At 38.0% G+C, this 25918-nt stretch overlaps 4 protein-coding genes across 6 annotated transcripts in view; all 4 read left to right on the top strand.

Annotated features, from left to right (window-relative positions):
- The first annotated feature begins 422 nt into the window (after positions 1-422).
- Positions 423-5250, top strand: LOC110858145 (sodium-coupled monocarboxylate transporter 1). Of its 2 annotated transcripts, none has more exons than XR_004836746.1 (16): positions 423-711; positions 774-894; positions 969-1012; positions 1157-1290; positions 1358-1404; positions 2574-2788; positions 2893-2974; positions 3042-3182; positions 3242-3309; positions 3381-3531; positions 3593-3711; positions 3774-3863; positions 4094-4158; positions 4222-4473; positions 4548-4651; positions 4871-4887. XR_004836746.1 is itself a non-coding variant. In XM_022106820.2 (16 exons), the coding sequence occupies exons 1-16, from the start codon at positions 672-674 to the stop codon at positions 5071-5073; spliced, it is 1806 nt and encodes a 601-aa protein (XP_021962512.2). In that variant the 5' UTR covers positions 427-671; the 3' UTR covers positions 5074-5250. The 2 variants fall into 2 exon arrangements, 1 of the variants encoding a protein (XP_021962512.2); XM_022106820.2 differs by having other exon boundaries at positions 427-711; positions 4222-4403; positions 4871-5250.
- Positions 5251-6090: 840 nt separating this feature from the next.
- On the top strand, positions 6091-9836 carry LOC110858123 (sodium-coupled monocarboxylate transporter 1). The gene is made up of 16 exons (XM_035858547.1): positions 6091-6276; positions 6342-6459; positions 6528-6571; positions 6642-6775; positions 6845-6891; positions 7139-7353; positions 7558-7639; positions 7707-7847; positions 7908-7975; positions 8041-8191; positions 8267-8385; positions 8741-8830; positions 8887-8951; positions 9021-9202; positions 9314-9417; positions 9586-9836. Exons 1-16 carry the CDS (start codon positions 6237-6239, stop codon positions 9780-9782), a joined length of 1797 nt encoding a protein of 598 aa, XP_035714440.1. The 5' UTR covers positions 6091-6236; the 3' UTR covers positions 9783-9836.
- Positions 9837-10279: 443 nt separating this feature from the next.
- On the top strand, positions 10280-16524 carry LOC110858120 (zinc finger CCCH domain-containing protein 14). 2 transcript variants are annotated; one of them, XM_022106791.2, is made up of 9 exons: positions 10280-10468; positions 10736-10938; positions 11941-12423; positions 12506-13333; positions 13729-14073; positions 14292-14402; positions 14486-14786; positions 14857-14960; positions 15173-16524. In XM_022106791.2, exons 2-9 carry the CDS (start codon positions 10863-10865, stop codon positions 15652-15654), a joined length of 2730 nt encoding a protein of 909 aa, XP_021962483.1. In that variant the 5' UTR covers positions 10280-10468; positions 10736-10862; the 3' UTR covers positions 15655-16524. The 2 variants fall into 2 exon arrangements, with proteins under 2 accessions (XP_021962483.1, XP_021962484.1); XM_022106792.2 differs by having other exon boundaries at positions 10704-10938.
- A 3796-nt stretch (positions 16525-20320) lies between these two features.
- The window catches only part of LOC118438387 (connectin-like), a 41013-nt gene continuing 35415 nt past the window's right edge, over positions 20321-25918 (top strand). Inside the window, exon 1 of the mRNA XM_035858535.1 lies at positions 20321-20603. The gene's annotated coding sequence lies outside the window, so the exon portion shown is untranslated. The remainder of the gene's footprint in view (positions 20604-25918) is intronic.

Below are 25918 nucleotides of genomic sequence, written 5' to 3'. Positions count from 1 at the left end.
TCGGGCACGCCATAAATGGCAGGAGCATGCGGATAAGCATAACTCCCAATTAATTAGGTCACGACTATATATAATGTACTTATTTACAGGGCGATCTGGGGCATAACGTGACGTGAACTGCATAAATTTGTAAATATGCCGAATTTCCATTTTAACTACTGTATGCATCTCCAGTAATGAGTTCGATAATGTGCATTCTGCACTTATCTAAATGCGCTTATTTAAATGTGTTCCGTAATTACTGTAATTATTAAGTATTCAATGCGAGCACGCATTAAACTGTGGTTTAGACAGGGTAAACTAAACATGTACATCACTGCTTATCAGGGCTAATAAATACAAATCAATGAATTGTCTCTTTAACCTGCATGGAATGGATTAGGCGAAAACCGTTATTTGCTCGAACGAGATAATGATAACAACGTGCAAGCGATTCGTGTCGTAAATATTGTGGAGCACGAGGCATGCATAAAAATCACAAATTATTAAAGAATAACGAACCAAATATTTATTTCTACGTTCATTTCTGTCAGATTTGGTTTTTTTCTGGAGCACGAGGCATAAACATCACAAGTTATTTGAGAATATTTTTTTAGACGTCAATTTCGCTGTCCAATATTGGTCGTGGTGGTGGTCACGTGGCGTCCTCCGGATTTTGATTAAATTGAAGAATGGGGGGTGTGAATTACTTCGGAATTTTGGATTATCTGGGTACGTTCGTAGTTTTATTAAAATTTGAATTTGGAGATGTCACTTGTTTGGATATGGCGTAGCTGTTGCGGGGACGCTAACTTTGTCGTTAGGCGTTGGACTGTACTACGCATGTGCAGGAAAGAAACAGACCAATGAAGACATGCTCGTCGGAGGAAGGAACATGAGCCCAGTTCCCATCGCGTATGAGAGGATTTTAAAGATTGGGAAATTTATGATATGAAATTTGTTTTTAAATTAATGAATTTATGAAACAGGGCGAGCATGCTGGTCACGTATCTTTCCGCGATTACAATTTTAGGTAAGGTCCATTATTAGGTGGAAAAATTGCATGAAATTCAGTGTTTCGAGTGCATCCAATTACAAGAAATAAACGGCAAGAAAGTGGTTTCTTGCAGCTATTACTGGTTTTATGAAATTTAGCATTATTTTTATTTTTTTTCAGGTTATCCAGCGGAAGTTTATGTCCATGGGATTCAGATTTACATGTTGACGATTATGCCGTGTATTTACATTCCTTTAGCGACGCAGGTTTTTGTGAAGGTTTTCTATGAAATGAAATTGACCAGTGTGTACGAGGTGGGTGGATAAGATTTGCTATGTTTGGGATAAAATTTGGTGAAATTTGGGCCATTTTTGTACGCAGTATTTAGAGCTGAGATTTGAATCTGTCACGGTGCGATGGTTGGCGAGGTAGGTTGGATGAAAAATCGACGTGGTGAAAATTGGTGCATTTTTCTACAGAAACTGGGCAGAAAATTTATATAACATTCATTCCGCATAAAAATATCCTGCACATTCGGTATTGTGCACTTTTCCATCCAACAATTGCCACCCACCAATTGCCACTCTACAATTGCCACTCTTTACCAATTGCCATCCACCAATTTCCACTATATGCCTATTCCCACCTTTGCATTTTCAAGCTCATGAAAGAAAGAAAGCTATGTAGGTGTTTTTTTCAAATTTTACTGTTTGGGTAACTTTTGCAAGAGTCTTTCAGTCAAAATCATGGTTCGCTTCCCGTTTTTCTAGCAAAAATTATTTATCGTCTTCAATAATGTACAATCGTTCTTATTATTACAAGATTTAGCAGTAGCGTACTCTGTATCCAATTGCAATCAATCATCGTTCGAATGTACTAGCCCCATATATTATTCATAGTAAGCAGTAATCTACCCATTTACATATATATCAAAACTGAACAGTTATCCCGAAATAAATAAAACTTCGAAAGTTTTGGAATAAAAAATGCATTTTAAATTTTACGTACAGACAACTAAACAGTAATAAATTATTGGGCTAAACATAGCCGATACCTCTGTTACGGGGCATGATTATATGAATGTATAAATGACTTCGTGGTAAAATATATAAAAAAATGCAAAGGTGGGAATTGGCATATAGTGGAAATTGGTGGATGGCAATTGGTAAAGAGTGGAAATTGTGGAGTGGCAATTGGAGGATGGCAATTGGTCAAAAGTGGCAATTGGTGGGTGGCAATTGTTGGATGGAAATTTACACCGAATCGCACATTCAGTGTTTCGTTTCTTGTGGGTTTCCTGCATTTCTTGCACTGCAAAGCAAAAAATGCAAAAGAAATTCTAGGTGCAAGAAGATACAAGAAATATGGGCCATGAAGTCACGCTTCGTATGAAGTATAGCGGCGGTACATAGTTTCTTTCACCTTGTATTTCTTCCAAGTCAAAATACCTGCAATACCGTTCTTGCGGCTATTTCTTGCAAATGGTTACCTGCACCCCAAACACTGGAAAATTGTGCACGTCTCGTCTGCAGAAAGATGAGCCTATTTTCAGCTGGTCGATTTTCAACCGGCTTAATTAATATCATGTCTTTGTCAGTTTCACATTCATCGTGCAAGTCTTGCTGATCAACGGGGTCGTCCTTTTCGCACCGGCGATCGCTCTGGAGGCCATTCTAGGCATCCCGGTGTGGCAGTCGGTCGTAGGGATTGGCGTTATCGGGACGGTGTACACGTCCATGGGCGGCATCAAGGCGGTCGTGTGGACGGATAGCTTCCAGTTCATTATGATCGCGGTGGGATTGATTTCAATCAGTAAGTCGGTAAAATGCATAAATTTATATATTTGGTGAAAGCGCAGATTCACCCATTTCACTTAAGCCATGAAAAAAACTGAATTTGCACCATCTTTTTTACAGTGGTCCGCGGATTCAGCACTGCGGGCGGAATCTCAGAAGCATTTCGCATCGCTGGGGACGGGGGACGGCTCGTTCTATTCGAGTAAAGTTGCTTCCTACTCAAATTTAAAAAAATTGTATGCAAAAAAGTGATACATATTTATCCACAGCTTCACCTTTGACCCATTTATGCGTCACAACTTTTGGAATTTTTTCTTTGGCTATGGTTTCGCCAACATGACGCTGTACGGAACCCACCAGCCGCAAGTGCAGCGGTACTGCAGCCTCCCCTCCGTCGGCCATGCGATCAAGTGCGTGCAATTTTCCATTATTTTAGAGCCGTGGAAATTGATTTTTATTTTTTATCTAGAGCCCTCCTGCTGACAATTCCGATGAAGTTTTTTACCATGACGTTAGTCTTGTGTACTGGGATTAGTGGTAAATACATACATGCATATGTGCAATTAGTGGGATTAAATATTTTGCATGTGCAACCTTCTCTTTATCAGTTTTTGCAACATATTCCGGCTGTGATCCCATCCTACTGGGCAAGATTAACAAAGCGGACGCTATAATTCCGCATTTTGTCGTGAATGAGCTTTCCTTCATTCCCGGATTAATGGGGATTTTCGTGTCCTGTATTTTCTCCGCGGTACTCAGGTAAGCAGTCGACATAATTTTATGAAACGAATAATGTTAATTGCGAATTATTTCTGCAAAGCACGGTGTCGTCTACGCTGAACAGTTTGGCAGCCGTGACATGGGAAGATTTCCTCTCAAAGATAAACTTTTTTCGAACCCTGAGTGGAACTGGGCAGGCGAATTGTGTGAGAATTATAGGTGTGGATACCTTGAAGAGATTTGCATATTTTAATATACTAATATTTAATTATTTTTGGTAGCCGCATTTTATGGATTGGTATCCATCGGGCTAGCATTCGGGGCTCAGTATTTGGGACAAATTTTCCAAGCGACGATGACCGCGTTGGGAGGTGGGTTAGTTGTTTGATACAAGGCCCAGAAACTGATTTCTGTCGCTATAGTATAGTTCACAGGGCGTGTGGCGAGATGGGAATATTTCCTGCACTTTCTTGATGTTTCTTATACCTCGCATTTCTTGCGTTTCTTGCTTTGCAGTACCAGAAATGTGACTAACCCGCAAGAAACGAAACACTGACAATTTGTTAATTTGGGGACGAATTTTTACGCTTTTTGTTTTTAGCAACGGCCGGTCCGTTGGGAGGAGTTTTCATCTGCGCCTTGTTCATCCCGTGGATGAACAAATATGTGAGTTTGTCCATTAGCAATTAATTTTAAAACCAGTGATAATCATTTTTGTTGGATTGTCAGGGTGCGATAGGTGGGATGGTTGTGGGGCTGACGTCGATGATGTATCTGGCCGTGCAGGCCTTCCTTCTGGGGAAGCAGTACCCCAACCTCAACCTCCCACTCCACACCAGCCTCGACCAGTGTCCGGCGGGGACGGATTTCTCATTCGCGAAGAACTCCACCTTCCTCCCACCACCAGAATGGTAAATATCCCGAGTAATTCTTTGAACGGCTTTCCTGTAGAAATTATCCAGATTTTCTGCAGACAAACTCGTAATAAATATCGTCATTTTATGTTTTTAATTGAAAAATTTTCATGTAAGTAACAATTATAAATTTGATTGCAGGGAATGGCCGACTAAAATTTATACGATCTCATACATCCTCTACCCCATCGTGGGAGCCATTATTACCGCCGTCGTGGGGATGATTGTCAGCATATTAACCGGAGGTAAACCTCGTCACTCGTGACGGACATAATTAATCGTTGAATAAGATGCCAACTCGAACAGTGGTTGATGCTATTAATAACTCCTCTTAAATTCATAGGCTTATTATATTCAATTTTTTCAGTTTGCACATAATGCACTTTATTCAACGACGAAAACTTACTAAGGGTAAACATGAGGTCAAAATTAGAACCTTGTCTCATATCCGTTTTTATCCTTAGGGTGCTGTTCTGGTGGGAACGTTCCTCGGAAATATCTCCACCCTGTCGTCCGCTCTTTCAGCGAAAATACCGGCGAAACAACTCAAGGAATCGGCAGAAACATCATTTTCCTAAATTCGCCACCACCCTCACAACGGCCAGAAACAAGTCGAGGAGACAAATTTCCTTATAAATACGACAAAGTTTCGTCACATGCGGTGTGACGAAAAATAGGGACGAGATTAACGCACCCACCTCCACTGAATAATCAGTATGCATTTTTAACGATAGTGTTATAAAAATTTTGTACTATTTAAAGAAAAGGTAGTCCCAAAAATAGACTGAAATACAATTAAACTTGGTTTCTGCGTATATTTATGTACGTCTGACCCAAACCCCAATTTTTGATAAACTTTGGTACTTATTTACTTTCTCACACGTGGACAACACACTGGACAAATAGTCAGAGTGGATTTATCAAGTTTGTATGTAAACAGGTAAACGAGAATTGTTTTTTTTTTGTGAAAAAATGTCACATGTCAGAAAATTCGTAATCCTATAAATTTAAAAAGATAGCCACATCGTAATTTTCATAGTTGTGTAACGACATATATATAATTTTCATAAAAGTAGGATACATAAAAACAAACCGACTAGTTTGAGACATGAGGAATGGTCATGTTTAACTAGGGTTACGATTGGTTAAATTTTAACCGTAGTAATTTACCAGCGTAGTTGGAAAATGGGGTTTTTAATCACTAGAACCACCCACTCAAAATATGTGGGAAATTGGAAGAATGGGAAGAAGTGCATTTTTACCACTTTAAAAGCCTACCCAAAATATATTGGAGATGGGAAAAACATGAAAAAGGGAATTTTCACCAATTTTTCCCACCATTCAAATGCATCTCTTTCTAAGATATCCGTTCGCCACGTTTTGTAAGAGCCTCTCTTATCAAGACCCAATCACCCACTTTTTCCCACGGTAAAAACCACTTTTTCCCACCTATTAATACCCTGACAAAAATGTGTTTTACTCGGGAAGAAGGAAACCCTATGTTTAACTGATATGCACTCGTGTGTAACCACTACTGTTTTTTGGCTTATCTAATTATTGACACATTCAGAATGGGGGAGGATTAAGAGTTTAGACAATAAATAATGCACAATCAGACTTATCAGAGTTTTATTATTGGTGGACTTTAATCGCTGCAGAGGAGGAAGCTTGGAGCACATGAGGGATTAAAAAGTGAGGCAGATAACAACGTTCTGGTATCCACGAGTCGTTAAAAGACAACTCGTGATCCCATCTTTCACAAGCTTGGTCCATTGCATTTCGGATCAGACGGCCGAGGTCGAGTTGTTAAGAATTTAAACGTTTTGTGACATGGCGGGGGTAAATTATTTCGGAATTTTGGATTATGTCGGTAAGACTTAAGTAAAAAAATTTATTTTTTTCGTGATTTTCATGAAATAATTGTGCGTATTTTAGCCGTCGTGGGGACGCTATGCCTCTCGTTGGGGATCGGTCTGTACTACGCATGCGCAGGGAAGCAAACCAATGAGGACATGCTCGTCGGAGGGAGGAGTATGAACCCCATCGCGATCGCGTAATATGTAAAACTTTGTAAAACTTTAGTACCAGATTTTAACAGATTTTTGGTTTTATGTAATTCAGAGCCAGCATGTTGGTCACGTATCTCTCAGCGATTACAATTTTAGGTAAATTTCTAACCGAAAATTACATATCTACAATTTGAAATTTGATTAGAATTTTAATTATTTTTTTCAGGTTATCCGGCAGAAGTGTATACTCATGGAATTCAGATATTCATGATCACCATCATGTCCACGATTTGCATCCCGCTGAGCACATTTGTCTTTGTGAAAGTATTTTACAAAATGAAATTGACCAGTGTGTACGAGGTAGGTGGATATGAATTCTTATCGTTGGAATGAAAATTTGTTGAGATTTTGGTAAATTTTTACACGCAGTATTTAGAGCTGAGATTTGAATCTATCACGGTCCGATGGTTGGCGAGGTAAGAAAATTGACCGGGTAGAAATTAGCACATTTTCCTGTAGAATCCTGAATAAATTGGGTAGAAAGTTTCTGTAAGATTCATTCCATAGAAAAATATATTTGCACTGTGGAAAAGTTTACGCAGAAAAATTATACAGAATTCTGCACGTGCAGTAAAATGTGTAAATTTTCGACTGCTGGATTTACATACAGGCTGTGTTATTATTTTATGTCCCTGATTTCACTAATGGGTTTGTGTTGGTCAGTTTCACGTTCATCGTGCAAGTCTTGTTGATCAATGGGGTCGTTCTGTTCGCACCGGCGATCGCTCTGGAGGCCATTCTAGGCGTCCCGGTGTGGCAGTCGGTCGTGGGGATTGGCGTCATCGGAACGGTGTACACGTCCATGGGCGGTATCAAAGCGGTCGTGTGGACGGATTGCTTTCAGTTCCTCATGATCGCGGTCGGCATGGTCTCAATCAGTAAGACGTTTTTCATCATAATCAGTGTTTTGCTGTGGGTTTAAACACCGTCCACAAATGTTTTTAATCACTTTTGGATACCCAAGAGTGTCCAAATTAGAAAAATAGAGCAACGTGCCAAATGCTCTTCATTACTGGCTTTTACGATAATTTATTGACAGATACGTAAACAGTTGCAACTAAATAAGGATTTTATTCTTTTAGTGGTCCGCGGATTCAGCACTGCGGGCGGAATCTCGGAAGCATTTCGCATCGCTGGGGACGGAGGACGGCTCGTTCTATTCGAGTAAAGTTGCTTCCTACTCAAATTTAAAAAAATTGTATGCAAAAAAGTGATACATATTTATCCACAGCTTCACCTTTGACCCATTTATGCGTCACAACTTCTGGAATTTTTTCTTTGGCTTTGGTTTCGCCATTTTTTCCTTGTACGGAACCCACCAGCCGCAAGTGCAGCGGTACTGCAGCCTCCCATCCGTCGGACATGCGATCAAGTGCGTGACAACAAAAAATAATTTAGATTTGGAAACTTTGCTAACAAAGTGAATTTCCAGGGCGCTCCTGTTAACGATTCCGCTTGGATTTTTTACAATGTCTTTGGTCATTTGTACTGGGATTAGCAGTAAGAAACTTAGGGAAGTTGTGGAAATAATTGGAGTCTAAAGGGTGTAATTTCTGTATATCCAGTTTTCGCCACTTATTCCGGTTGTTGTCCAATCTTGTTAGGCACCGTTCGACGAGCGGACGCCATCGTGCCGCACTTTGTTATAAATGAGCTTTCATTCATTCCTGGATTAATGGGGATTTTCGTGTCTTGCATTTTTTCTGCGGTGCTCAGGTAAGCAGTAAGCGAGTTAAGTGCCTAATTTTTGGAACTTAAAAAATTGTTACTAAACGATGTCGGCATATTTAGCACGGTGTCGTCGACGCTGAACAGTTTGGCAGCCGTGACGTGGGAAGATTTCATCTCAAAGATAAGACTTTTCCAAGGCATGAGTGGGGACGGGCAGGCGAATTGTATTCGTATCATTGGTGAGTCAAGTTTGAATAATATCGAAAAAAAATTTGAAGTTAAATATCTGCTTGTGCCAAATTTCAGGTTAATTTTTAATATGCGACTATTTTTTCCAAGCTGCATGCATAATTAGGAAGTTATTCCAGTTGTGAAATGAAAATAAACTCCAAAAATTTTACCCTTCTTACCCTAAGAACAAAAAAATTGTAGATACATAGATGAGATCTTTTTTCATTTCGAAATGTGAAAATGTAAAATTTGGGCGATTTAATAAATCATCTATTATCTTAATTTATTTATCTAATTATCTACCCATAAAATTATAAATTGCTGAAAATTGCTGAGGTAAAAATTCATTTAAAATCTCCTTAGCCGTCCTGTATGGCGTGGTATCGATCGGGCTAGCGTTTGGGGCGCAGTACTTGGGACAGATTTTCCAAGCGACCATGACCGCGGTGGGAGGTGAGTTGTTGGCAATTTCTTAATTGGGAAAGTTACCATTTTTACGGTTCTTTCAGCAACGGCCGGTCCGTTGGGAGGAGTTTTCGTCTGCGCCTTGTTCATGCCGTGGATGAACAAATATGTGAGTTCCTCTAAAATATTATCATGAATTTTAAGGGGTCTGACTAGTATTTTTTTGTGGGATTGTCAGGGTGCGATTGGTGGGATGATTGTGGGGCTGACGTCGATGATGTATCTGGCCGTACAGGCCTTCCTCCTGGGGAAGCAGTACCCCAACCTCAACCTCCCACTCCACACCAGCCTCGACCAGTGTCCGGCTGGGACGGACTATTCGCTAATGAAGAATTCCACCCTCCTCCCACCACCAGAATGGTAAATATATATTTATAACACTAATTTGCATATTCTGAATTAATTTATTTTCGGTTGGAATTACGTTATTCATGGAAATTTTCATGTAACAATTATGAATTTGATGTGTAGGGAATGGCCGACCAAAATTTATACGATTTCATACATCCTCTACCCCATCGTGGGAGCCATTCTTACCGCCGTCGTGGGGATGATTGTCAGCATATTGACCGGAGGTAGGGTCATCATTGTTCATTAATAATTAAAAGAGGATAGAGATACGAATTCTCTATTTTAGCATGGTTATTTTGTGGTTTGTGGTGGATGTGTTTCTCAAAATAATTAATATTCCATTAAGATAAGTAATAATTATCAAGTTTACTAATTATCATTTATTAATTTAGGGTGCTGCTCGAGTCGTAAAGTTCCGCGAAGGTACCTCCACCCTTCAATACACTGTCTGAGCGATAACGACGACGTGGAAACGCGTCCCTCCGAGAAGGCACATGTCGACAGGAGCATCAGTTTCAAATATTCGTCACATCAACAACAAGCATCCAACTTCCCGTACAAATATGATAAAGTTTCCTCCTCTAAGTAATTAAATAAATGATGAATTAAACAATATAATTGTTAACAAACTTGGAAAGTTAAATATGTATTTTTGGATAACTTGAGGATACTGTTTGTGCATGATATGGTTAATTGGCAATGGCATGCATTATTTAGATCAAGGCGCATGAAAACATATTTGCATTCGAGTCATGCAATGCTTCCAAATCACAAGAGACGACCTTGCAATGCTCAAAAGATTCAAAATTATGACAATTTTGAACATGTCGATAAACTCATATGCATTTCATTTCATCGGATACAGTTTATAAAATAGTTAATTTTCCTGCATTTTTATATTATGACGCAAAAACTATATTGAATTAGAGTCCAGAAATGTTTCATGACTTTCAAGTCCTCAAATTTTTTCAACATGAATTCACATGCATGAATTTCATCAAAAAGCATGAGGCCAGACGTACACAAGCGACTAAATCCTGCCCGTCTCACTTTCTCACATTGGTTGAGTTGAGAGAGAGGCGATTTTTCACATTTTCTGATCCTCAAGTTTTCACTTCTCTTCGCTCCTTCGCCTCGTCAACTCGTTGCCTTCGTCGCCTCCGTCGACACGGATAATCGTCATGGTCTAATTGTCGCCAGAGTGTCACACCCACCCACCAAAGTATCACCCAACCTCTGAATTGCCATTACTGTCAAGGGTTTCACCTCTTTTCGGTAAGTTTTCACCCTTTTTGAGAACTTTTCCAGCGGAAAGTTCTCCTTTGCTCCGTTGCTCCTTTGCTCCTTTGCTTTGCTTGCTTCCTACTTAATTTTCATCATAGTTAATAGTTAATTCGTTTGTTAGTTAGTCTCCCCTTGAGTAATAATGCCCCCCCTTCCCCCTGTAGTAGTTAAGTTAGTTATTGGAGTGATTTACTTTGACCTTTTATACTTCCTACACTTCTGATAGGTCATTGACTTGACTTCGTTTTTTCATTCAAGTTCATTCTCGAGGGCGAGGAGGAGAGGAGCTGGAGACATTCGGAGGTGAACTGTCGTGCGAGGTGGACTTCTGCGGGTCATAGTCTTGTAAAAATTTATTGAAAAAGTTATAGAAATCGTTTTTGAAATGATGGAGATCGAAGTGAGCAAGAAGATAAGGGAGGCTATCAAGGCGAAGTTGATCGAGATGGGGAGTCATGTCGGTAAGTTGAGATTATCTGTATTTTTTATACTTGTTGAAAATTGTGTCTTCAAAATTTACGAGGAAAATGTGATGTGTTCAAACCTTCCTCGATCCAATTCCTCTTCAAATATTTAATTTATTTGAAAATTAAAATTGCGTCCTTAAAATTTGCAAGTAAAATTTTTGCTCAAATGTGATTTTTTTTTTTTTCGAAATTCTTTCGACCCTCGGATCAATTCATTATTTCTAAAATATGTTTTACGAGTAAATATTTTTAGAGGAATTGAATCGACAGTGACTTAGGAAAAAATTTTGATCAAAAATCAGGTTTGAGTGAAAATTGTACTTTCTCAAAACATGTAATTAAGCACTTATTAATTATTATTAATAATAATAATATAATATATAATTATATAATATAATATATAATTATATAATATAATAAACTCTTACAAACCGATATAAAAAAGTAGCGTCAGAATGATCGAAATTTCCTATAAAGTGTCACCGTATTCGACAATTTTTTATTTGTGACCCTTGACCTCAAGGTCATGACGTCAAAAATATTAGCGTCCTAGAAATCGCCGCCAAATTTCCTTCGAAATGACATCGCATATGACAATTATGTATTTTTGACCTTTGACCTCGTCCTCAAGGTCATGAGGTCAAACAGTTTGACACCATTGAATTCGTGGTGAAATTTCCTTTAAAATGACACCCCATATGAAAATTACAGTTAAATTTAATTTGGACCACACCCCCTGGCGCGGTGGGGTGTGGTCTGATTGACCCCACTTTCGAACTCGGTCGAGAACTAAAAATTAGAAGCACAATGGCGAAAACCGCGTTTGATTATCTTGACTCGTTCTTGAGATATCCTGCTGACGGACGGACAAAACGATCACAATAAGTAGCTGACGCTACTTAATAATTATAATAATTATTATTAATAATAATAATTATTATTATTAATTATTATAAAGAGTGAAGGTATTAAATAGTAGTGTAAATTATTTTTTAGATGACGAATTGCCAGATTATATCATGATTTTAATTGCGAATCGTCGCTCCCAGCAAGATTTGGAAGCCGACTTAGAACTTTTCTTGGGAGATAATACTAAAAAGTTTGTCAACTGGATGACCAACGTGCTAAAAAAGTTGGAGCAGGTCACCGCCGATACGCCCGGAGGGAGTGCGGGAGGAAACGATGAGATCAACATTGACGGTGATGATGGTGAAGGTGAAGAAAACCTTCAGGAAGGAGGAGAACAAGACGAACTTTCCATCCTTGCAGAAACTTCAATTGAGGAACCAGAACCAGAACCACCAGTCGTAGAGCAACCAATAGTTGTGAATAATACAGAAAATGTAAAGGAAGGAAAGTCAGGGGAGGAGAAAAGGAGCCGAAATCGTAGTTCTACCTCAGTTGTCGTGGCTAAAGTGGAAGAGAAACCAATTAAAGAAACTTCTGAGACAAAGAAAAAACTTTCTTTGAAACGAAATGGTACGATTTATAGTAAAATTTTCTAACTTATCATAATTGATATCATTTGTTCACGTATTTACGAAATTGTTATTTTTTATAGACCCTGTCAAGGTTCCAGCAGCTCCCGTAGCGAATAAGACTAATAAGACTACTGATAAGACCGCAACAGTAAGCAAACCTTTAGAGAAGGAGAAAGTACAAGTTTCCACTCCCCCGATGGACGACCTTCATAACGACACGCTAATCTTGGACACAGAAGAGAACGAGTTTGATTCTTGCGAAAATGTCGACGAGCTTCGACGAATCGCTCTCCAGTCGCAGGAGGAGAGAAAGCAGAGGAAAAACAGCATTGATAAGTCCCCTCCGAAAATTGTTCATCAACGAACTTTAATCAAGTCTATTTTGCTGGGTCGTGTCAAGGAGGACAGAGACTCGTCGAACTCGCCGCGAGTTCTTGCTCGAACTACATCGACACGGTCGGGAGACAAGGATAGGGAGTTGTTGAGTCGTAGTCGTTCATCAAGACCGGACAACTCGTCTAGTAGACGCGAATCATACAGAAGTCGAACTAGCAGCCGATCTGAACGAAGCCCGGTCGTCAAAATTCTTCGGTCACCGCGACGCAAAGTGAGGAGTCCGGAAAGGTCTGGATCTGGGTTTGGCGGGGATAAGAAGGGCGACTCGTCCACGGGTTCTGTATTCAGCCGGATTGGACGTTCGACGAGGCGATCGCCAGAAAAGAGATCGAAAACCCGGTCGCGTTCCCCGATTAGGACAATGACGTCAAGGATTGGATCTGTGATACGCCGGTCGTCTTCGCCAGAGGAAGATTCTCCGGCTAGAAACTCGCTCAGTTCGGTTGTAAAGGTGACCAATCGACCCAAGAGGGATCTTCGTTTGAGTGGAAAAATGTTGCTCAGGGCAGTTGGTGAGTGGAAATCATTTGTTAACCATATGTAAATATACACAAATTTGTTGCTAAACTATAAAAATGTGTGTGGAAACAATTTTAATGAACAAGATTTGTGTAAAAATGCGAAATTTATTTGCATATATTGAGACAATTCATGCAGTTATTGGTAACTTTTAAAATCCGTGCGTTTTGTAAAGTATTTTGAAAACTTTTACAAAATAAACAGAAGCTCATAATCTGAGGAAGTTTACAAAAAAATTAAGCTAATTTTCCTTAGAAATATGGTAACAAAATCTACGGATTTTCCAATGTTATCAAGGCCTGCGTGAATTGCCTCATTTATTTCTTGTACAAACAAATTTACAAAATGAATAAAAGGTAAATTTTGAAATTTATTTCCATTTTTGTAGCGGACGCCCAACAGTCAATCATCAAAACTGAACAGAAAAGTCCAACCCCACGGACGCCATCCTCCGATAAACGCAAGCAAGTTCGCGACCAAGAGGAAAGCCATCCTCATCGCAAGCGACCCAACAGTGCAAGTCCGAAACAGGTCGAAGTCAGTCCAAAGCTGAGCCGATTCGCCAACAGCTCCCCATCAAGGACCAAGAACTACTACAAGAACACGAATGAAATGACGATGGAAGAGTCGCCCCCTCCACGAATCTCTGTGAAAGACCGGCTGGGTGTAAAGCAGGAGCAGCCTCGACGGTCAGTCAAGGATCGATTGGGGGTCATTCAAAATTTTAATCAGAGTAAGTTTCATAGAAATTACAATTTTTAACCGATTGACACTAATTCGATCAAAATTTGAGAAAATATATTGGAGACATCCGTTATTAGATCCATCTGTGTTAATTGTGTCCCATTTTTTGGTACACTTGTTTACAAACAAAATTTACATGGGTGCCTACAAAATTGGTGAAAAATATGACCATATTCTAAATTTTAATAATTTCCATTTTTGTTTTAGGTTCAAATGACCCGTACGACATTGAGACTTACAGTCCTGGCTGTGATTATAAGATACTAGTTAACGTATCTGACGATACGAATGCTACTCACCAAAGAAATGTGCTCCTTGGTATGTGATGTGATAACTAGTAATTGCTTAATTAATTAATTAATTTCTTGATGGGTTTATAAGATTCTTTATTTCTTCTCCAGCTGCCAATGACTTGAAACGAATCTCGATCCAGGTCAATAACTCAGAAGACTCAAGCGACGAGAGTTCGGAAATGGGTAATGGATCCCCGACCGCTCAAACTGTTACCATGGTCAATTTGGATGCAAAGAAGAAGAATGAGCAGAGGAAGATGGAGAAGGAGTCGGTTTACTTGGGCGGATCTGACTCAGAACTGCAACTCGTAATGTCGGAAGAGGACAAGTTACCTGAAGTGCCTAACGGAACCCAAGTGGTGGAGGAAGAGTACGAAGAGGAGTATGAGGAGATTGTTGAAGAGGAAGAGTAAGTATTTGGATAAGGATTGAATATTTAATTTGTGATGAAAATGATGACAATTTACTTTACTTTTTAGCGAGGAAAATGCTGGTGAATCGTCAACTCAATCAACCCAAGACCTCTCACAGGCTAGTACCATGAGCTCACAGGAACATACTGTTTCTATCACGATCAACAAGGGTATGAGTTATCTCATTATTACAAAATAAAAGTATGCCCTGAAATTTGTGCAAAAGTTTATTGGTCATGACGCAATATGAGAATGCGTACATGATTTGCAAACTAAAATGAACCTTTTGTTGATACTGGACAACAGGGAATATTTTTGGAATTTAATTTAATTTTCAGAAAATTAAACTAATTCATAATTCAATTTTTTCCTAAAATTCTAGTTATTCCCTCGAACCCGGTCACAACTCTCAAGACCAGTTTGCCCGACTTGCGGACCCTCATGAGCCGATCTAAGCCTTCCCCCATGGCCCCATCTATTACGAACAACAACAATAATAACGGGTCTACCCTAAAGTGCAAATTCTGGCCTAGCTGTCAATTCAAAGACAAGTGCATTTATGAACATCCGAAATGCAAGTTTGACCCGTGCACTAAAAAAGACTGCATTTACAAACACGAGCTTTCAATTGCTCCTCAAAAATCGCCGCAAGGAGGGGGAAAAATCGTGTGCAAGTGGTACCCAAAATGTACCTCAATGAACTGCAAGTTCCATCACCCAAGCCCCTGTCGATTCGGAATGGGATGTACGGACGCTCGCTGTGAAAACTATCACCCTGGAGTTCACCTTGGCATGCAGAAACTCAAAGCAAAAGGCGTCCCCCTCATCCCTAAAGGGAGTCAACTCAAGTGGGTCAAGAAGTAAGCGGAAGGAACATTAACGACAAATTATGTTAATATATAATCCAATAGTACTACCATCACAAATTTATCTTCGTAATCTTATATAATACAGATAATTAGTTAAGTAATCAATATAAATGGCAGAAAGTAGGGATTTTGCGTAGAAGGTTTAGTAGATGAGTGAGTGAGTAAAAAATCCAGAATTTTGTTACTCCCCAAGTATTTGCATACGGCCCGTAATTAATTAATTAATTCACATTTTGTACTAAATACTTAAAAATCTTTTATTCATCCAGTATGGAATGAATTTTTATATAAAAAATCAATTCTTTTTTCTGCTCAATATTATAATGGCAAACTCGGAGAGAGAGAAGAGATAATCTTAATTTATTTTCGTATTATGCTTAAAGTCTGTCCTTCTTCCATTTTCCTATCATTATCTCAATTTATGAAATCTTGCCATTTTTCCTTAGTATAGATTTTCTGTAATAATCGGTTAAAAAATGAATATAATAATGTAATGTAACTTCAAATAATTGGGCCTGCAAGTCAGCTTTAAAAATTCGATCAGAATTTAACTATGTTTTTGTATGGTTTTACTAGATAAGTAAGTTAATTGCTTGCTTATCTTATTATTATCTTCCAAAAATTAGTCTGTTGTGATTTTTGTAATCGTCTTGGCATAGCAGAAAACTCAAAAATAATAATTAGGATACCTCTTATTTATCTCTAATAATGTTTCAAAAATATGTTATTGTTGGTATCCTTAATTGGATGAAGGCGAGGCTTGTATTCCGATAATCGGTCAAACTGATTAATATTTATTTATTGTTAATTGTTACGAACGAATGGAAATTTGGTATTGAAATAATAAAAGAAGTATGAAAAGTGATATAACCAGTTGTCAAAAAATATTCAAGGATTTTGCATGCACACGTCGAACCCACTGATACATATTATTAACGTCAATAAATAATAATTACGACGGTTATAATTATAAATTTCCATTTGCAGATTTCTTAAAAATTAATCGATGAGAATATTTTCTTCCTTGTCGATCAAAGATATTTTGCATAATTTGGACATTATTGAACAAGACATGAATTATTGATATGTCGAGTCTGCAAAAATATTTGTAGTCCAATTCCATTCCCAAGAAAGATAAGAAGGTGATTTGTTTTCTGTGGACGAAACGGTTTAGGATTTGCACTCGGTTTTTGCACAAGATTCGCGAATGAAGTCATGCATGCACGTGGCATCATCTTATTTACATGAAACCTGACCCACATTTTTCAGTGTTTCGTTTCTTGCGGGTTTGCGACATTTCTGAAATATAAGAAACTGCAAAAAAGTGCAAGAAATATGCGCTATCCAGCCACCGCGCGCGCGATGAAGTATGCGCGGCGGGGCGTAGTTTTTTGCACCTTGCATTTCTTGCCGGTCAAAATATTTAGCTGCAAGAAACCACTTTCTTGCAGTTATTTCTTGAATACTTGCACCCGGAACACTGCCATTTTTCCTGGAGGAAAATGGACCCGCATCTGTTTTATTGTCGAATAAAATCATAATAAAAGGAGACCCAAGTAATCCATCTGATGCGGGTGGACATCATCGCGAAAAGTGCTGTGCTGGTCGTCTTATATGTTTGTCAATTGTCCATGTATGCCTAATAAAACTGAGTGGTTTCTCGTGGTAAGCCAAATTGATGGTAAAGTTGACACAGGTCGGAAACAAAGCTATTCGTCTTGACGTCTTGTTCGGGGTTGTGCAGAACGGATGCAGTCCGGATTTTGGTCTCAAGAAGGGTTGCTTTTCCGGTTACTTTTTCTACGTAGAGCCCCCCGTGGATTTATTTAATATAGTTTTGCAGGGGAATTTTACAGGTCAGTTTTTTTCGCAAGTTTGAGACACACAAAGGACCAAGTTAACGACGACGCGGTGTCGATCAGTTCACAGTTTTGTAACTGCGAAAAAAAACTTTGTTGAGAAATGTCAAGAAAGAAAACACATTTATTTAATTTATTGCTTTTTTAGGTTTTTTAGCTCAAATTTTTACAGACGGGAAGAAGAAAAGAAAGAAAATCGAGTTAGATGCAAGACTTTTATGAAAATGTGGACGAAAAACGGAACTAATTCTCAAAATTTGAACGCAATGAATATTTTATTTTGCAAATTTTATTTTATTTGTAGTTAGTGAGGAATTAAGCGTAAGTTTGCCAGGCTAAAAATTATCAAGTTTTTTAGACTCATTCAATTTAATGTTTCCGACCCCACTTGGTGAATGCCATGAGATTGGTGGATGGAGTCCAGTTAACTTTAGTTTTTACTACCGTTACGTTATGAGCAATATCACATACACTTTGGAGACAAGTATCACCTTTTTGTTTGTGCAAAATTATTCATTTCCGCAAACACAATGTAATGGCATTTCTTCGGAAAAGTCGTAAAATGTGGTGGTCGCTGTGGTGTAAAGATAAAAAAGGTACACGCTTACATAAAGTTAGAAAAAGGGGCCTCGTGCAAAAAAAGGACCGTCCATGTTTGGACCGTGGTTCGTAAAGAATTCGAATTTTCTATCAATTTGTGTAGTCCTTGCGTATTACATATTCTCGGGAAATCTTGTCAGTTTTACATACGAAGTATGTAGTTTGCATGCACTTTGTAAACTTGAGGAAAATTAGCACGGTAATTTTGTTCATTTCCGTTGAACGCTGTAAACTAATACGTCCTCTTAAGTGGCGTGTTCGCAAATTAGTAAATTAATTTAAGTGTTTAACACTCCTTAATGAGACGTAAGAATACAATTTTACATTCGCCCAGCAACATATGTACGCAATTCACTTGTAAATTAATGCAGAAGTTAAAAACCAAGTTTCCCAAAACAACTAATAAATTTGAGACTTTGGGTTTATGCATTAATTGTTCCCCCGGAAGAATTGTCCCTGTTTCACTTCTAATCTCGCCCACGGACATATTTATTTTGGCTTTTGAGAGGACAACGTTTTCAAGTAGTTGGTCCACGAAAGATGCACTTTTCAAAAGTTATTTATTTACAAGTCTCACTAACTAAACCAACCACCACCCACACGTCGAGATGGCTCACTCGGACAAGTCATACAACTTTTTATTAGTCATATCTACTTACTTACTTCTGCGTATACCGATCAAATCACATCATCAATACCGTCATCCTAAATACTTTTATTCTTTTGGGTGGACCTGCATAAAGGATTCAATGAAAATTCGCACATTTTTTGGCATGCGAAACAATAAAACTGTATAATCCTGGACAATTTTCTAGCCTAAACTTTGCTGAAAATGTGCAAGAAAATTGTCTGTGGGATGAAGAATTATGTAGAAATTTGCGACCGAGTTGTGTATATCTCGTGAATATGCAGATTTGCAATTTTTTGGCTCGTGGATTTTCACAGGAGATATATTTGACTGCCTTAATTTTGACCAGCGACTGGTACCTCGAAAGAGACGACATCCCCTTCGCACGGCCCTTTAACTGATCACCTCACCAACATTACTACCTCATATGTCATGAAATATGGGATCATCACGAGTGAAAAAATGACTACACTCGTTCGTTATTTATGCACCTCTGGTGAAATTACGGCAGGGAAAACTCTTCTCCTTGTTAAGAAAACAATTACGCGAGCAGTTAGTTAAATTAATTAATTAAACTCCTACACTTCCTCACAATCGTCCCCTTTTCTGTAACATATTTGCAATTCAGCAACATTTACATAAGTAAATTTCTAGCATAAATTGTACGAATGGAATTTAACCCGTGTCTGTGTTTCATTTCGTTTCGTGGACTCCTCAATTTTTTCGAAAATTTGAGATTGGGTTGTGTTTTTATTGTATGGAAAAAAATTCCGAGTTGAGAATCATGTAGTGGGAGAGGTTTTAAGAAGTGCAATTAATTACATGCGTAGACAGAGGGAGGTGGATGGGTTGGGATTGGCAGTGGCAGTGGCAATGGCACTTTTTCATTGTCTGGTCAAATTCGTATGTCAGATTGCGTTAAATTGTTGGCTTACGCATTAGACTTACACACTTTATTTATTTGTCTTTAAAGTAAATAACGTTTCAAACTTACAAAAATTGTAACATCTTTCAAGCCACAAAATTGAGTAGTTTTGTGAACAAATTATGCACACAGTTTAACTTTCGCATTTAGTTAGAACTAAATGTGTGCAATTACATTGGTAACTCGTAAAATCCATGCGCTTTGTAAATGATTTTACAAACTTTTACAAAATAAAAAGATACCCGTAACGGAGTAAACTTACAAAAATTTGGAAGCAAATTTTCCTTCGAAATATGAATACAATTTTGTAACTCACGGTTTTTACAAAGTTACCAAAGGATTACGTGAATTGTACGTATATACATTTTTAGCAATTTTGTAATCTCGTAAGTTTTTACACGGGAGGCAGGCTGCATTTCACGTACCCAGCGCAGCATGTAGGATGGAGAAATATGTAGTGCACCAAAAAGGAGGCAAAATGAGACAAATTCGGTTCACCTCATTACTTACTTTACTACTTCACTTGGTTATGTTATGCTGCTCAACATGGAAATCTGAGAGATCACTTCACTTCTTCTCATGCTCTCGTAAACGTGAGTGCAAGTACATAAGTAAAAGGGAGGCGAGATGTGCATCCAGTCGATACAGTGCCACGCGGATGGGAAGAAGGTTTCTCTCTCTCTCTCGCTGAAAAGTCCGTCTCAATTTCCCCACAAATTTTAAAACAAGAAGTCATCTCATCTCGTTAGGAATCTTAAAAAAGGTGTAAATTTAAGCAAATAATAAAATTCCTCTCAGCCATTCCGATATATTGTTTCGTTTGTGGACTTTTGTGCGTGTGGAGAACTGATAAATTGTGGAAATATTTCTTGTGAAGAAGAAGAAGAAAGGCGTCGACGAATCCAATCTCCTTCCGGCAATTCTTCTTCCAGGTGAGACAAACGACTTTCACTTTTTTCTTCGGTACGACTCCTTTGTTGAAGTGGCAGATATGGAGCGCACGGATGGATATGAATAATAGTGACGACTTTATCATCTTGATGAGCCCGTGGTTATACGTACATTCGTATTGTTTATATTATTTGTGGGGTGAAATTTCCATGAAGCTTGCTCTGGTGATGGATGGGTTCATTGAGTCGGCCTGATTTTGCAAAAAAATATGATTTTTGAGGAGGAAAAATTAACAGAAAATCAGCCGTACCGGTCTTTTCGGGGTGTTGTTTATACATACTTGTGAAATCTAATACGATTCGTGGCCTAATTTTGTGTCTGGAGAAGTGATGAGGAATTTTTGATGGGAAAAATCAGCCATGCCGGTTTTTTCGGAGTGTTGTTCATATCTATGAAATCCAATTTTAGGATGGATTATAATTTTTGGTATGAATCCTAGCCTAATTTTGTGTTCGGAAAAGTGAGGCGGAATTTTTGAGGAGTAAAACTTAGCTGAAAATGAGCCACATATATTTCGCATGGCCTCCGAACGAGAACTTTATTACCTTTATCATCCTCCCACTCAAAAGAGTTGAATTAGTCAGAAAACTGAGTAATTCGGCATTATGTTTACCGGTGTAATTTGTTGGCCGGGTAGTGAGTAGAGTAGATTCATCTAAATGTTACCTTCCTTATTGGTATCGTTATTACGTAGTTGCTCACTTATCCAGCTGCACTCCAATTATGTACACATCCGTAATAATGGGATGGATTAAAAGGGGAAATGGATATTATTGCCACGATTTCAACAATTTTTCCACTTCCCCCGATTTTCTAGGAGAGTGAGTGAGTGTGAGGACGAGAGGAATTAAACACGTATAAATAAGACGTAAAGGGTGCCATGGGTAAAAATCGACCAAAAATTCATACCATTCTTTACGCATGGGTTCGTAACTATATACGTAATCGATTTAGTCATCAGGATCACGAGGTGGGCACAATTAGTGCACTTTCCTTCACCTTGATACCAAAATTGTTTGATAATTTAGTTATTTCGAATAAAACAATGAAATACAAAAACCTTTCAGAGTAAAATAAAATGATAACAAACTTAAAGAAATGAAAAATTGAAAAATTTAGATCTTCGATAAACTGATAAGATCATATTTTTTTACGAGTATCAATTAAGGACAAGCTGTCGATATTTTTGGACCCTTTTGTACGGAAGTGAAGTACCGGCTGCTGTGGCGTGGCGATCATATCAATCAATCAGCTCGGTTAGAAAGGTTCATGATTTTGTTAACCTGATGGTCCATCCATGAGGGAAAAAATCATGATTTTTCTACTACCAGATCCCGAGTAAAAAATTGAATGGTTTTCATGTAGAAATGTGAAGAAATTTGGCACAATTTTCTGCAGAGAAACTTTATGCGCACCGATTTATGCAGAAAACAATACACAGAATTATGCACATATTTACAATTCTGCAGAATAAAAGCCACAGAAATTTTATGCAGGATTATGTATCAAAAATTGAGAAAAATACAATGTGCATCCAGCTTTTGTCGATTTCTGCAGAATCCAACACCATGACTTCTACTCGGAAATGCATCTAAAGCTTGATGGACGACCCTTTAAAAAATTGCTCCATCAACCTGTGTCGTCCCTCCATTTCTCATTAAGCCTGATGGTTTAATAAGTCTCACTTTAAATTCCTCTTTCCTCGTGTTCGTGTTCCTTCAAACTTTACATGATTAAAGGCGTAAACAAGGCGAGGGTTGGGAAACATGGTGTTCTTTTTTCTCCTCCCGTGTTTTTAAACTCGAACGAAACCAACGAGAGAGTTATTAAAGTTGTGTTTATTATAAATTGGCGGCTGGCGTGCCGTGGAATACGGCAGGATTAAAGTATGCATCCAAGTCTGCCCTCAATGGAACAATGGACCAAGTGTGCACAAGCAAGTAATTGACCATGCATCCATTTTCCGGTGGTGTGGTTTTGTACGTTGTTAACTGTAATGACTGACTCCTCGTTCGTGTGATAAATAAATATTTATTTAGTAAAATGGAGCCAACAGAAAGAGAGAGAAAGACTTCATTACAAAAAGTAATAGAACGATTCGTAATTTATGTATGTATGGGGCAGCAGCATCTCGAGTACGGACGTAATCGAGGATAAAATATGGAAGCGCTTTTTGATAAGAAATTGTACTTACGATTAGATGACTTTTGGGAGGATACGGAAGAAAATGTGTATTTCGTAAGAATTTTGACTTTTTTAAGGAGGATTTTGTAAATACTTTTGCGAAATTTTTTAAAACAAATTGTGTACGTGCCCAAAAATATGCCAGATTTTAAAAAAAAATCTTTTTTGGGAAAAATTTTACTTATAATTTTGTAAGTTCGAGCTTTTACGATTTTGTAAATAATGAGGCAATTCATTCTAAAGCCTTTGGTAACTTTTTAAAATTGGCAAAGTTTGTAAAATATTTTTACAAACTTTTACAAAATAAAAAGACGGCCTTGATTTTCCTTATTTGTAAAATTTTGTAAGTTTATGGAATTTACGGATTTTGCAAAGTTACCAAAGGCTGCGTGAATTGCCCCAATGATTCTAAAATAATTTGAGGATACCTAAATAGCTTAGAAAATATGTTAGATTTCTGAAAATTTTGATTTTCTGGTGAAAATTTATAAATAATTATGTTCAATGGCTTCTAATTTGTGGTGGATGAAACCCTGCATGGATTTAAATTATTTTCATGGAATTGCTTAGTTTTAGTTTGTGAGTTTGATTAGTCTGCCTGCGGTGGTGGTGGTGGCTCCAGTGAGCACTCTGGAGCCGAGAAAGTAGAGGATTTTACGAGGACTTATTGCATAATGCACTTGCTCCAATTTCCAAACCAAACCGTAAGCGTAAGCCAATACGTATTCATGAGTTGCAGTCCCATGCATGCAGGCGGAATGAAAATGAAATGAAAAAGAAGGTCACCACCGAGAGAGAGAGAAGACATGTAATGAGATGTAATATACTTACTCCAGAGAGGAGGCCGTGCACGTTGAATGTGACACGTTTTGACCTCAGGTCAGGGGTCAAACGTATCTGGGATTACTTTTTTGAGGTGTAGAAGTTAGGTCAAAAGTGTTATAACACTTTTGACCTGACTTCCAGGTAATCCTTAGTATGCTTCCGAACACATAAATTGCAGTAGACAAGCTTTTAAAAGCTTTTAAAATGTGGTATTACATAATTTGTCCGTCGAGATTTTTGACTAAAAATCGGCTTAAAGATTTAGAATTTTTTTAAGAATGAAATTAACTCGGCAGCTCTGTCGATTTAAAGTTATTCGACGTGAAAGTCTCACAAATCCCATTTTTTTCACATACCATCTCAATCAAGCTTTGACCTTTAACCTTGTATAACTTTTGAAAGGGAAGAACTACCGAGTTGAATACTTTCATTTTTAAAATAATCCAAAATTTTGGGTTGATTTTTGAGCAAGAAATCTTTCCCTGGACACATTTCGTAAACCGATAACACTACGAATCCAGGTCTTTACATCGAGTTGATAATGTCCTGACCTGTCCATGTGACCTCGACGACCCCATTTCCGCACATCCCCTAACGTTACGTATGAGACGATTACATACTTTCGCCTGGATTAATGTCTCCTTGTTGGAGAAAGGAGTAATTTGTGTCCACCCAGCTCCTTTGGAGATAAAAGAAGAAGTTTGTTTCCCTTTTTACGAGGATTCTTCACGAGATGAAATGTGTGCACTTTTTGGTTCGTTTGGTTTGGTAAATATAGTGACGAAAAGTTTGTCTCCTTCCTCTCTCGGTGGGATTGATGGTGACCATGACAGACTTGGGCCGAGTATCTAAAAAATGGGAGAGAGAGATTACTAAAAAAGACTAGAATAATAGATACGTCATGCTCAAGAGGAGGATCGTGTCGTCAATCCCCACAAAGACCACGCGCACTCTAAGCAAAGTTGGGCAGAAGGAGTAAAATTATAATGGATGAATTACAAATAATACTTAACGGACTAGAAATGGTGGATTGGACAGCAATTTTTAGTCATTTGTGACATAACTCATAGCTGTGCATACGAACTTTTCTAAATTTTACGAGTTTTTAGAAATTTTAAGTCAAAATTATTAGGTTTTTAATTCCATTTTGATCAACTTTTATTCTGAAACTTATGAATTTTTCTCCGATTTTGAAACGTAATTGATATAATCAATTGTAGGGACTAAAAGCACAAGTAAAATGATTCTACAGTAATTTTAGACAAATTTGCTCCAATTTATGATAAACTTGGGATATTGGAATGTATGTACAATTTTTTTGGTGATTTAAAAATATGGTAAATCCAACTGATTTCCAACTATGTATTGTGGGTAAAACTACTCGTCCTATGTATATACAAAGAAAAGATAGATTCGTAAATTTAGATTCCATAGTTTAGTTAGTTTAATGTTTACATTTTCTAGTGCATTTGTGTCCCCTCAAGATTAAAACCTACTCGACCAACTGGATAAATTTTTGTGATCTTCTTCTCCCAAGAGTTTGCTCTATCTGGTTCAAAAAGTTATCGTAAAATTTGTCCATGTTTTGATAAGCAGTTTTAAAATCTACGTGCTTTTGTTGCATAAAAATCATGACAAATGGGTTGAATTGAATCTGATGACGATATTTGGACAAAATAAGATCCTAATCTGTCCCTTTTTTGCAACTGTTATCATCACTTTTTATCCCCTTTTGCGTGCCCCATTTGTCACTTATGTTACGACGACAACTTTGTTCACTCGGTTACGTTTTATTCTGTGTTCGTCTCTTCTAATTCACATTAGAAGCGACTCAAGTTTGAAGAAGGAGCATTTGTCCACTGATTTATTTATATCGCTACTTCTCCGCTGCTCATTCGGTGACCAGTTTCGCTGGACGATCAACGTTGGTTTGGGATGGCAACTTTTGCGATTTTCAGTCTACTGAACATTTGGCATAAAACAGTGCGAAGAACACTTTAGTTTCTCGGTCGGACTCGGTCTATGAAATGACAGGGTTTCTAAATTAGTAAATTTAGTACGATGTTTTTTCTTACTTAATTAACTTCATTTTTGCCATAATTTTGGCACTGCCGTAATCAGTGTTTCGGATGCAAGTAACTAGTTGCAACCGAAGAAGTAACGGAAAGAAAGTGGATTCTTGCAGCTATTTGACCTGCAAAAAATGCAAAGCGCAAGAAACTACTTTCGTGCATTTTTTGCACATCGCATTTCTTGCGTTTTTTCCTTTGCAGTGCAAAGAAATGTA

The sequence above is a fragment of the Folsomia candida genome, unplaced genomic scaffold (assembly GCF_002217175.1).
Source record: "Folsomia candida strain VU population unplaced genomic scaffold, ASM221717v1 Fcan01_Sc020, whole genome shotgun sequence".
Lineage (NCBI taxonomy): Eukaryota > Metazoa > Arthropoda > Collembola > Entomobryomorpha > Isotomidae > Folsomia > Folsomia candida.
This window is presented reverse-complemented; position numbering and strand designations above follow the sequence as displayed.

What these genes read in the sequence shown, in the direction of transcription:
- LOC110858145 (XM_022106820.2), top strand. Translation starts at nt 672, where the DNA reads ATGGGGGGTGTGAATTACTTCGGAATTTTGGATTATCTGG. An exon ending in CGGAATTTTGGATTATCTGG is followed by an intron (nt 712 to 773) that starts GTACGTTCGTAG and finishes GATATGGCGTAG; the next exon opens with CTGTTGCGGGGACGCTAACT. An exon ending in TTCCTCCCACCACCAGAATG is followed by an intron (nt 4,404 to 4,547) that starts GTAAATATCCCG and finishes ATTTGATTGCAG; the next exon opens with GGAATGGCCGACTAAAATTT.
- LOC110858120 (XM_022106791.2), top strand. Translation starts at nt 10,863, where the DNA reads ATGATGGAGATCGAAGTGAGCAAGAAGATAAGGGAGGCTATCAAGGCG. An exon ending in AATGTTGCTCAGGGCAGTTG is followed by an intron (nt 13,334 to 13,728) that starts GTGAGTGGAAAT and finishes CCATTTTTGTAG; the next exon opens with CGGACGCCCAACAGTCAATC. An exon ending in CATTCAAAATTTTAATCAGA is followed by an intron (nt 14,074 to 14,291) that starts GTAAGTTTCATA and finishes TTTTTGTTTTAG; the next exon opens with GTTCAAATGACCCGTACGAC.
- LOC110858123 (XM_035858547.1), top strand. Translation starts at nt 6,237, where the DNA reads ATGGCGGGGGTAAATTATTTCGGAATTTTGGATTATGTCG. An exon ending in GGACGGCTCGTTCTATTCGA is followed by an intron (nt 7,640 to 7,706) that starts GTAAAGTTGCTT and finishes ATTTATCCACAG; the next exon opens with CTTCACCTTTGACCCATTTA. An exon ending in TCCGTCGGACATGCGATCAA is followed by an intron (nt 7,848 to 7,907) that starts GTGCGTGACAAC and finishes GTGAATTTCCAG; the next exon opens with GGCGCTCCTGTTAACGATTC.